The sequence below is a fragment of the Caretta caretta genome, chromosome 12 (assembly GCF_965140235.1).
Source record: "Caretta caretta isolate rCarCar2 chromosome 12, rCarCar1.hap1, whole genome shotgun sequence".
In the NCBI taxonomy this organism is placed as follows: Eukaryota; Metazoa; Chordata; order Testudines; family Cheloniidae; genus Caretta; species Caretta caretta.
Window position 1 is genome coordinate 9,506,315 of NC_134217.1, and position 12,603 is coordinate 9,518,917.

A 12,603-nucleotide genomic window follows, 5' to 3' on the forward strand; every position below is an offset into this window, starting at 1 on the left:
CACACACACACACACACACACCCCCTCATGTCAGATCAAACTGTTGCCAGCAGCTGGTGATCCTGCAGTAAGCATGAGGCTTTACATTTTTAACCTAATTATCATTTATATTTATTTAAAGCTACCTCCACAGCAGTTTTCACTTTTAAACTCCACAGCAGTTTTCACTTTTAAACTCTTCTGAATTCCTCCTGCCTCATCTTTATTTCACTGAAAGGTGTAGATAGAGGCATATAAACCTTTTTCTGTATTAGGCAATAGAATAAGTTTTTCACAGATACCTGGAGGACTCTTCTCGCTTTGCTGCCAGGAGGAGGCATTTTCAGTAGTCTTTTCCTATCTCTCACTTCTGGGTGCAGGGATATATGGTGTGTTAACACAATAAGAACAGAGTATTTAAAGATGGATTCCTTTAATTTAGAGTAATCTTTTTATTTGCTATTTATATAATGCCGGTAGTATAATCTTATTTCTGTGCTAGGCAATCCCAGCTCCTCCTGTTGAAGACATTTGGAGCTGACTACTACATAAATATTCTGATAAAATTCCCTTATCTCCTAATTGAAATGGAACCCCTCAGTAGTCTGGGTTGTACATAGCCCAGATTAGATAGACTCCTCACAGTATTAAAATATAAAATACTTTTTCACGAAGATAATTTAGAATTTGAATCTGAGAGAAAATGTATGGACACTAGTGTGAAACCAGACCTTGGAAAATTGTTTTTAAAGTAAACGTATTGATAATACTTTAGCTATGGTAAGCACTGATAAATCTATTTGTGGGTTTCTTTGCAGATGAAAATTCATTCACCCTCCCCCCATAAGCAGGTTCCATCAAAGTGCAATGACTACTTTTTTAATTACTTCACGCTTGGAGTGGTAAGTTGAAGACTTCCATAAATAAGCCATTTTTAATTTGAATCAGCCATCCAATGTACCCTTTAGAGAATGACTAAGTATCTCACGTTGGTGTTTGATACAAGTACTAACATTGTGCAAAACTCTCAGTGGTTGCCTCAGGAATCTTTGAATATGAAAAATGGGATTGAAAATGCTCAAATTAAGTCAGACTTGAACAATGGTATTTTACCATTTTCCCACAATCCATGGAGTGGTTCTTGAGTGTTTGTCTGGCATCCCCTTTAGTGCTCTTATCACACCCCTAATGTGTAGGAACAGAGGCCCTTGTTTCCAAAATCTAGCCTTTTCTACCCCACCAGATACTATTTCGCCGTTCCCATGCCTGACTTTTATTTTTTTGTATTTCTGTGGAGTTCGTAACAAATTTTCCTCCCATGTTCATCTTCATTTTAGCACCTCAGGTAATTTGTGTCATAAGCATGTTGGCTTTCCATCTTGCATCAATGTAAAGTGAACTATAATAGGCAGATAAAATAGACTTGCTCAGCGAAACTGCTAACATTAGCAATTTCAGCATCAAACTAGCCATATAGTTATAGTTGCATATGCACTTGCTGGAAGAAATACAGATTTGAATTTATACATAAAATGTCCCTCTTATATTGTAAAGGCTTTTTTTGTTTTGTTTGTTTTTATTTTTACTGTATCGTTAGACCCTTCTTACTGCATATTGAGGAAAAACTACATTCCCTCACCAAACTGTTTTGCTCGTGTCTATCTCCTTTGTTTTCAACAGGATATTCTTTTTGATGCAAATACTCACAAGGTGAAGAAATTTGTCTTGCATACAAATTATCCTGGTCATTACAACTTTAACATGTGAGTACAGAGAAGTAGTCTAGAAAAATGCAAACTCTGCGACTAGTAAATCCTGCGTCAACCTTCTATAGTTCCTGTAGTTTCTGTTGAGCAGCTTTGATTCATCTAGTGGGAACTTGAAAGGATTTCAGGCCACCATTGTTAGGACACTTCTTAGCTCTGGTTTTTAACTCTTGTGCATTAATAAGTATACATTAGAAAGAGACTTATGAGGGGACAGCAAGCACTACTTCAAAGTCACATGCCACGTAATGTTTAATAATAAAACATCACAGCATAGATAGGAAGTACATACATTTTTAGAGAGGATAGTCATGAGCATTAGCAAACTTTTAAACTTAATTCTGAATAGTTTAGTTATTAGTTCACTCATTATAAGCAGTGCTTGTACAAGGTGGACTTTGTATATTTGACAAGTAGAAACAAAACAGCATTTGGGAAGTTTTAGCTGTTAAAACTATAAAAGTGAATACACTGGAGTGTGGTGAATGTTGCAATAGTCTGTAGAGAGCCTGTAGATATTTCAGTGGCTGTTCACAAGAAGACAGAGAACAGTGAGGTCACATAATCTAACCAATAACATGGTATTCTCCCATAAATTTCCCCAGTATTTTTCCCCTTCATTGAAGAGCTGGTGATGCCTACTGGCAAATGTTGTTCAAAAATGGGTGTGTTTTATTTGTAATTTTTTTTGAGAATTTTTCATTTCTTCTCTCTGGATGACAAAAGAGAATGATTTGCAAAGACTGTTTCTTAAAACTTCCCACTGTTTATTTCCCAACTGATGATATAAGCCTTCGACGTCATATTTTCCACATCAGTCTGTGATTTCATAGTCTTTGTCTACCCTAGGAAGGGTTTCTGGCATAGCAATACCAGCAAACTCTCTTGGCGACACACAGTTTATATCAACAGTTATTTTGCCAATACAGCTTATACCAGCTCGCTGAATGAAATAAGCTGAAGTAGCAAAAGGATTTTTTTGCAATTATAACTGTGGCTAGGGCTTTTGCTGATATAGCTATTTCAGTTAGTGGTGTGGGGTTTTTTCCCCACACTTCTAATCTCTAGCTATCTTGACTACAGTCGTGTTCATGCCCGCAGCATCCACATGGGAGTGTTACAGTGCAGCACTGTGGCGTGCACTACTATTTGCACACCGTGTCTGAACTGTGGGGCAGTGTGGATGTGCCCTTAGTCACAGGGAACTGCTCACTAAAGCATTTCTAGGTCCATTTGTGCTACCTAGTTTCTGTTGATTCCTGTGTTTTGTAACAGCTTTACAATTTCAATGTTCTAGATACCATCGTTGTGAATTCAAGATTCCACTAGCCGTTAAGCGAGGTCAGTAATCCATCCTCCTGCTCCAGGGGTTTGTGAAAGAAAATACAAAAGGGAAAAGAGTGGACCAATTTTCACTTCAAATATAGTCTCAAACAACAGAAGATAATAGAAGTGCTGACGATAGTAGGAAAGAGAGATCTTTTGAACAGTTTTCTAGTATGTGTAGTAAGGAAAATGTTTAAAGATTTTAGTTCACTGGCCACTCCCGCTTCATTCTTAGGCTAACCTTCCTTACCCTGAGCAGGCCTACGTGTGTGTGGCTATAACATAGCATTGCTAGTTTCCTGGAGGAGTGCTGCTGCATGCGTTGTTAACATGAATTATGTTGTTCATTAAGGCCCAAAAGTTGTAGGGCAAAGTGAATCTGATCTGATCCTTCCAATCTACCTTTGTTGAATTTTTAAACTGTTATCTTGATAGTCACTTATGAAACTCTTTTCCCTTCACCACTCACAAGGTCTGTTTATTATATTTAATGTAATTTGAGTTATTCATAAGAATAACTATGACCCTACAGTATGTGGCATATGCCTCTATGTAACTATCATCTGGGAATCTCCAGGCTCAGGAAAGAGTTTAGGACTTTGCCTCCTAAGTCTCTTATTGCACACAGGCCCTGATTCAGCAACGTACTCAAAAATGTGCCTAACCTTTAAGCATGCGATTAATCTCTTTAAAGTGCGGGGATACTCACATGCTTAAAGAATCATAAATTTTAAGGCCAAAAGGGTCCTTTATGGTAGTCTAGTTTAACCTCCTGCATAACATAGCTAGGCATGTGTGTAAGTACCTTGTTGAACTGGGGCTTTAATATCCTAGACAAGATATAGAATGCTGGCTAAACTGCTGCCAGAGATCCCTTTGTCATCGTACCCACTGACAACATTGATTGTCTCCCTTGAAAGCACTCACCTGCATAAAGCACAGTGCTTTGATGGAAGTCACATCAGTGAGAATCTGAGTTGGGATGAAAATAAGGGAAAGGAAGCGGGGTGGGGTGTACACTTGTGTGTGTTTAAATGAAAATCAAATTTATGATGTACCTGAGAATACCAGCACTTACTTCCCTTCACTTCCTATTTAAATATGTTTCCCTAAGGCTCTTATGCAGTTTTTCACACTCACATTTCAATACTTGTATTCAGTCTAAGTAGTTTTGTGCCTCTATTATGGATATATTTGATTTATTTTATTCACCCTTTTCTTTCCCCAACATGCACCCACGAGACTGAAACTTAACAACACTGATAGTATGAAGTCCATTGAAAAGTCTGTATACCCTTCCATGGGCTGGCAATGTGCAGTGCAATTTTATCGCTGACAGTTCATTGGTGTACAGTGGGCATATTACTTAAACACTGAACCCAGCTGTATTAGAAACCACTTGCTTGGTGGTGAGTGACAATATAAATGAGCCTTCGGTTGGATTAAAGAACACTTTATGGTTGCCCCCAGAGAAGATGTTTTCCATTTTAAAAAGTCCAGAGATGGAAGGAAAACACTCATAGGCTGGAAAAATGGCCAGCAAGGAATTTGGCGTGCCTGGTTTGTTGGAACTGCAAACCATATGTGATGCTGTTCCTCCATTCTGTCTTTTTTCATTCTTGTGAGAAACAAGAAATTCAGATTCCCACGATTCCTGCGTTCTCTGCTCTTCAGAGAGCAAAGTTCTTGTACACTTCAGTTCTACCAGCTCATATAAATGGAGCCAGTCTGGAAAGCAGAGGAGGTTGGCACAACTTGTGCCCATATATTCATAATGTTTTTGGGGGGAGTGGGGAGGAGTGTTCCATCAAGGTGTGCCTTGCAGTTTTTATCTTGTAGGGAGCACTTAAACCATTTTGCTTTGGGAGTGACTGGGTCAAATCTGAGGATTTGTTGGCTTCTCAAATGCATACGGTGCTTAGTCTTCGCAAAAAGAAAAGGAGGACTTGTGGCACCTTAGAGACTAATAAATTTATTAGTCCGGCTCTGATGAAGTGAGCTGTAGCTCACGAAAGCTTATGCTCAAATAAATTTGTTAGTCTCTAAGGTGCCACAAGTCGTCCTCTTCTTTTTGCGGATACAGACTAACACAGCTGCTACTCTGAAACCAGTCTTTGCAAAGTAGCTCATCCACAAGAGTTGATTTGTTGCTACGGTATGCATATTACCTGACACTGTACAGTTTTGACAAGTCATTTCAGTGCACAGAGAGATAAATAATGTCTTGTTTCTTTCACTCCTATATTTTCTTTTTTCTCTTAGAAGCCATTTAAGCTTTAAAGCTTACTTTTTAAAATAGTGAATGGGCAAATCTGTGTCTCCAGAGTTATTACTTAATCTAGTGGATTTATGTTTAATCAGTGGGATTTTTTTGTTTTGTGTTATTTTGACCGCTTTGGTTATCGGTAAATTTTACTGCTCCAGTGTTATGTTTTCATGTTCCCTGATCTCTGAAATCATTTTTCAAACTCTCATATTGGATACATTTCAAAGAAAGTACCAGTTCAAATTTAATTTCCAGACGAGCCTTTTTTGTTTACCTTCCACAGATAGTTCGGATTCACAGACTGAAACGTGCACAACGTACAGCAAGGTGAGTCTTCATAAAACGAACGAGAACAGTTGCCAATATAAATTCCTTGGCTGCTGAGTGTGCAGAACTCTGACCATGTGTCACAGAAATAATAGCAGTATAGAAAGATGGTTTTTAAAATAAGAGAGTTCAAATTACTCTCCTCCCACCAAAATTTAATTTTAATTTTTTTATGGATTTGGATTTCTTCAGTGAAATTGTTGTAGTTCAAACTTTTTACTCGTAACACGGTCAGAAATATAGTGCAGTCAAACCTTGGGCTTTGTCTTCCAGTAAATTATGTTATGTTTCCCATTTTAAGGCAGCTAAGAAAGATTAGAGATACCTTTGAAATGTAATATTAATGGTGAAAATCAGGAGTTTAGCTAGAAATAATTTTGCATGGATGGATTGACAGTAACTGTTACAGATTAATTAAATATCTATAGAGTAGTGACAAGATAACTCTGCATTCTTAGGAATTTCATTTACCCAGGTACTTTTTTCAGAGTACACCTGTGAATTTTTTTTGGCACTTGCTTTGGGGGTTGTCTGCACTTCGTAAAGAACTTTTTGACAGTGGTTTCTATTGCATAATGAATGACCCGTCATTCAAACCTTCTGAAAACAATGTAAAAAAAAAAAATCCACCAGATAACAGTAAATCAGTTTTTTTGGTTAAATACATCATGTATTTTACCAAGCAAGGAAGCATTAAGTAGAAAAGCTTCCACTACACATGCAGAGATGCCTTTGACATCCAGGTAGGCATAAACACCACACACTTCTACCCTGCAGCACTTTTAGTTCCTGCCAGCCTAGGGAATGAGACTGGGCTTGTGAGGTGAACCCAGGTGTTATGGTAATTGGAATATCTAAATGCCGGTGCAGAGTATTGACTGCTTTACTGAAGGCAGGAGGCCTGTATCCTCCTTTGCTTTCTGGTTGAATTATTTGATATACTTCAGTCCTTCGCTGCATTGTTACTTCCCTTCAATATAAAGCTAGCTTCATAAGCTGTCATGCCACAGGAGTGGATAGTACTGGGAATTCTCAGTCAAATAAATACTATGCCTGTCTTGCATAGTGAACCAACCAAAGGCTTTTGTAACTGAGAAAAGACAGTGATGCTAACTTGATCTCAGCAAAGTTCTAAGAGAGTGCCTTCCTGTGGGAAATTTCAGATGCCGCCTTCTTTGAAATATCTCCTTAAAATGATGGACACTGTGCTTTGTGTTTCTGCCATCAATCCCACAGAGGTTATAATAATATTTCATTCTTTTTTTTTTTGTTTTCAATTAAAGTCCACTTTCCATCTAAAATGGAAGCTAGTTTTAAACTCAGAGCAGTCTCCTAGCTGCAGGTTCTGCTGAGTAAAGCTGGCTCCAGTCACAAAACACTCTGTAAACATAACCTTCATGCTTCATGGCACTCTGTGCTGCCTTGTGGTTTGCACCAACGCTACAACCAAAATGTGCATGAACCTCCCCCTTTGTATAAAGAAAAGCTTTCCTGTCACTCTCTTATTCTAACACCCTTTTAATGTAATTACAGTGGGATAGTATTCAGGATCTTCTGGGACATCCTGTGGAAAAGCCAGTGGTACTTCATAGGTAAAGATGCTGTCTGTCTTATTATCCTGTATTGCTGGCAGGAAGTGAGCTGATGACAGATGATTACCGCAAGGATAGGTCTGGTAGTAATTATCATCAGGATTTATGCCATCTCTTTGCTGCTGAAGCATCAGTTCTGCTGCCTCTAGCTAGGAAAGCTCACTACCATTTGGGGAAATCAGGAATCTGTAATATGAAGCATGGGTGATCTCAGCCCAATTCCAGTGGGCAGGTATCCACAATGCAAATTATCCACATACTTAGCACCCTTATTAGCACTTGGTCTCAAAGGATTGAATGGGCCTGGAGTCAAAACTTCCTTCCTCACCCTTTCTGGAGGTAGCTCCTCCATGCAGGGTTGAAGAACATGGGTGGAGCAGTATGTGAAATTTGCACTACTTCTACCTGTATTATGCCAGTTCTGTGGATAAAGCACGGGCCACAAGTTTGCATGGCTGTCATTTCTAGCACCTTTCACCAGCACTGAAATCACTTACAAAATGTGAGTAATTTTGTCGAGTACAAGAGTGAGAGCAGTGTGAGGCTAAAAGTCATGGTCTTTCATAAATCTTTTCAAAATCTTTCATAAATTTCAGAAATGCTTAACCGTGGCTCTGTTTTCACCAGGCTTTTGCTAATTACTATTGAGTTTGTTTTTAAATGATTGTGGGCCTGATTCCTCACTGCATTACTCCAGTTTACTCCTGTAAAATCACTAGGGCAGCATCAGGATAGAACTATGGTAATGCACTGTTGAATCAAGCTCTTCCATTTTTAATGTGGATTGTTCAGAATAGTTCAACTAAACTTGCTTTATAAGGCACATTTGCTATGTCACATTCAGTTAAAGAAATTCTCCAATTGTAGAAGAAGCCAGAACTTAAGAATAGAATATATCTGGAAGAAAACTATACCCAGAAATCAGTCCTAACTACGCTGAAACTACAGTATAAACAAGTCTTTAAAATTTATATTTTCCAGGTGTTTTAAGGATCTGACCTAAAGTCCATTGCAGTCAGTGGGAGTCTTTCCTTTGACTTCAGAGGGGCTTTGGATTGGGCCCATATTCACTGACTGCTGCAATTCTCTTAAAAACAAAACAGCATTTAGTTCTTGTATAACTTAAATGTTTATGAAGCATATGTGAAAGTCAAGAAATGCATTAATTTTCTAAAGGTAACTCTAAATTTAATTAGGCATGTCACTTCGAACATAACTACTTTGCTAGAGATTCAATATATTAAAATCACTAGATTAATATACATGGTGCAGAAGATACCTTTAAAAATAGGGTTCCTAGTAATTTTCACTTGAAAAAGGAGTGGGGGAGAGATGCACACGTGTGTGCATGCACAGAAAGGTCTCGTTGAAAAAGTCCTCGTTTTCTTGAGCTCCTTCTTCTGTGTTACTTGGTTTATGTTCAGTTTTTCCTCTCCAGCCTTGGTTGAATAAGATCGGTCACCTGCAGTCACTAATAACTGCTTATTTTGTTCCACTAGGTCCTCCTAAGTCCCCCCATATTTCAGCACCACTCTGAGGTGTGACCCATTTGAAATCCAAAAGCAGCATAGCATCATAGTACAGATAAATGTAATCCCTCCCAATTTAAATAATCTTGGCATAAGAGAAATGTGAGCAACTTGCCACATAATAATGGGTGGCTGCTATTTCTCATGAAGAAATTCCAACCTCTTATGCACCCATTTTTTTTTTTTTCTTTTTTAAGGTCATCCTCTCCAAACAATACTAACCCATTTGGATCAACGTTTTGTTTTGGACTGCAGCGAATGATCTTTGAGGTTAGGAAAAAAACTTTCAAATTCATTTGGGTGGGAGAAGATGGTGTGGCGTTTGCTTCTGGATTTTAATGCAGCTTTTTGTCTTTCCTATATACCTACGAGAGCCAGCATTCAAGAGCATCTGTAATATCAGGGAACATGGCACAAGTGGGACATTTGCCAACCCTCTCCCCAGGTTTAATGCATCTCTTGTGTTTAAGGCTGGTGCATCTGTCTTGTCATACATGTCTCATACTATTGGGAGACGTGCTTAGTTCTCACAAAATACTTGTGGGCGGTGGTGAGTGCCCGTGTTAAACAACAAGTGTGACTCTAAAGGAAGCCTGGAAATTTAATAGTAATTTTTCAGAATTGGCAAAGATCTTTTAAGTGTTTTAATTCCACCTATCAGTTGCTTAATTTTTTTTTTATCTCTCTTCATTCAAGCATATAAATACTGTAACTGTGTCACTTGCAACTTTCTGAGTTCCCTTTGGCATATGGGATTTTTTTTTTTTTTAATTTCTCTTTTTTTCTGCCATCCTCTTGCAGGTGATGCAGAATAATCACATAGCATCTGTTACTTTGTATGGCCCAGCAAGGCCCAGCAGCCAGCTGAGAACGTCGGACCTTCCTCAATGAAGCATCATCTTCAAAATCAGCTAATCTAAATGCTACAAAACTAGTACAGCGTGCCTTGATTTACTGCCACTTATATGGAAAGCATGGTATGATTTTTTTTCAAAATAAAATTCCTCCCTTCCATGCGTGGTGCGGAGGGGAAATTCTCTCAACCCTTCATCATAAGGCATGGAACTAGTGATGGAGGAAAGCAGCTAGATGCCTGTGTTGTCATTTTACTCCTCTCGGTTGGCCGTCTCCTGCGCAGCACAGACCTGAAGAGACTGTCTATCCTTCCTGAGCTGGCAGAAGGAACATTAATGACTGCAAGAGTTAGAAGCACAAACTTTCTGAGCCTTGGAGCATCTGGAAACAGGTATTGATATTAGTCTGTGTTTGTGTTACTGTATTGATGTGGTGGTCCTATTTTAAGAAACCAAGTGTGTGTGTGTGTGTGTGTGTGTGTGTGTGTATACACACACACACACACACACACACAAATATAAACACGTCGATATTTCTGTGGCTTAGGACATGGTACCAAGTGTGACAAGGGTGTATATATATCCAGGATTTCAGGCACCACATCTTTGTGTAACTTCAGAACAAGCAAGTAGCATGTGCATAATACTTGGTTGTGTACCATTTGCACTACATACACTTTAATTACTTGATAAACGTTATCTTCACTGAGGAGCATCTGTGTACGGGGTGTGATGGTTATTTAATGTACGCTGTGCAGTAAGCTTATTTATGTGGTGGACTGACGAATAGTCCACCTTCCTGCACTAATATTTACTTGACGTGCTGAAGCAATTGGTTTTCTGCCATGCCTGGTTTGCTAACTTTTTTTCCTATGCCGTTTCCCAAAAAAAAACAAAAATCTGGAAGAGATTATTCCTATGACTGAAAGAAGTGGGTGTTGGTTTTTTTTATACCATTTTTCTTCATACTTAAAAATTTTAAAAAATACGTCCCGTAACAGAAAATGCAGGTGCCTCATCTCTCGATGTACTGGAACATGTTTGTTCCAAACCCCCCAGCTGCTCCCTATTTCCTGTAGAAAAGGAGAAAGGAAAGAGAATTTGTAGTGAGTACGTAGATGATTGAAAGAAAAATTCCCCAACTCCTCCAGCACCAAGCAACCTCTTCCCATGTCTTCTGAACTATGACTTTTATTTAATGCCAAAGTTTTAGCCAAAGACATCCTCAGTCTAGTTTCACCATTTCTGTATATGTAATCTAACTGCACACCCCACCCCCAGGAAACCGGATATAGGCTTTTCTCTAGTCAGGAAATGCTGCTCACTGCATTTTATCTCAAGTGGAATGCTTTGGGTTTGTAGTTCTCTTACAGTCTTATTGGGGAAAGTAGTGTGTGTTCTTTGACATATTAACCCTTTTTAAAAATGGAAAGAGAAATGTATAATTTTGTCCCATTTTTAATATTTTGGTGTAGCAAGTTGTGATACATAGACAACAATTTTGTGAGTTTTACAATGTGTGTACAGATTTTGTAAATATGACATTTTTGTAATTAACGCCATGTACAGTGTAATCCTGTATAGTTTATCAGTGAATGGGAGGTAGGAAATAGAATGTTAACTAGTGTTTTGGATCCTGGACCAGTAGCAGGGATAAATGTGATTTGGTGTGTGTGAGTGTAAGAGTTTGTGCGTATGATATTCTTTGCCATTTAGTCTTCCTGTATACTGTGACATTCTAGAGTGTTTTACTAAAACAAAAAAGCCCTATTGAGAATCTATCTAAAGAAAAAGTTACTGTTTACCTTCGTTATTCTTAGGTGTTACTCCTGTTGAATTCCTGCTCAATCTGTGCTGTTTCCTGTGATCATTGCTTGCTGAGAAAATTCTACACCTCAATCTATTTCTTTGTTTCCTCTCTCATTTTCATTTTGGTTTACATAGACCTTCTGTAAATTAAACAGAATACATAATGAGCATGTACACTGAAAGACAAATAAAATGCGACTCTCAGTTACTGTTTTGTGTTGCATACAGTTGCTGGGTGTTTTTGTAAAAAAGTGGTGAATGCTTTTGCTTTATTTCATATCATTTACTTATTATATGCAGATTAATTTTACCGGGGAGTTGGAAATAAAGAACCCAGGGTTCTGCTCTAATCTCTAGCACTGGCTTGTGTAAACTTGGACAAGTCACTTAAACTGTCTGCGCTTTAGTTTACTCTTATGAAAATGCATTTATTTCAGAATGTAGCTACCTCACAGAGTTTTGAAATGTAAGTATTTATAGAGCACTTCAAGATATTAGAATAAAAGGTGTGGTATAAATTCATGTTTGTTCCTAAATATAATGCTAAAATATGATTGCTAATTATTAGTTAATTTTCTTAAATCTCTTTTGAAAATTGACCTGCATGAGACTCCAGATTAGGAGTTCTGTCCTGGGGGTGAGGGTTAGCAAAATTTTCACCATCTTATAGAGAAATATAGACTTTTGCTCTTCCATGGCTCATCCTTCTGAAAGGGACGGAGGCATCATTCTGCCAGCCCGACATGTCTCAGGAGACATGCTGCCTGCCTGGAGCCCACATCCCAGATGTTACAGAAAGTTCGCCGAGGCTCATCTGTTGGTCTAGCCACTGCCCCATGCTGCTCATCCACATGAGCAGATATTGCCTAGCTTGACCCCAAGCAGATCCGCAGTGACTGCGGTGCCCTGGGAGCAAGGGGGAGGGGAGGACACAGGCTGTGTTCTGATCCATCCTCCTGGTTGAGTGTAAGGACCCATGCAGGGACACATACATCCTGGATATGAATGCATGGCTGCACAGATGGTGTCAACAGGAGGATGTCTGCTTCCTTGACCCTGGGATGCTGTTCCGAGAAGGTCTGCTGGGAAGAGATGGAATCCACCTGACTAAAAAGAGGGAAAGCATCTTTGCTCACCAACTTGCCAGCCTAGTGA

At 38.8% G+C, this 12,603-nt stretch overlaps 1 protein-coding gene across 7 annotated transcripts in view; it reads left to right on the forward strand.

Moving 5' to 3' along the window:
• PHAF1 (phagophore assembly factor 1) overlaps positions 1–11,657 on the forward strand; it is a 46,521-nt gene extending 34,864 nt beyond the window's left edge. For 4 of the 7 annotated variants that reach the window (XM_048816343.2, XM_048816346.2, XM_075118336.1 and 1 more), the window contains exons 11-17: positions 798–881; positions 1,660–1,742; positions 3,043–3,086; positions 5,621–5,664; positions 7,198–7,256; positions 8,983–9,055; positions 9,587–11,657. In XM_048816343.2, coding sequence (XP_048672300.1) covers positions 798–881; positions 1,660–1,742; positions 3,043–3,086; positions 5,621–5,664; positions 7,198–7,256; positions 8,983–9,055; positions 9,587–9,676 — 477 coding nt within the window. In that variant the 3' untranslated portion in view covers positions 9,677–11,657. The remainder of the gene's footprint in view (positions 1–797; positions 882–1,659; positions 1,743–3,042; positions 3,087–5,620; positions 5,665–7,197; positions 7,257–8,982; positions 9,056–9,586) is intronic. The other 3 variants (XR_007352260.2, XR_007352261.2, XM_048816347.2) reach the window with 3 other exon arrangements.
• Positions 11,658–12,603: the final 946 nt, after the last annotated feature.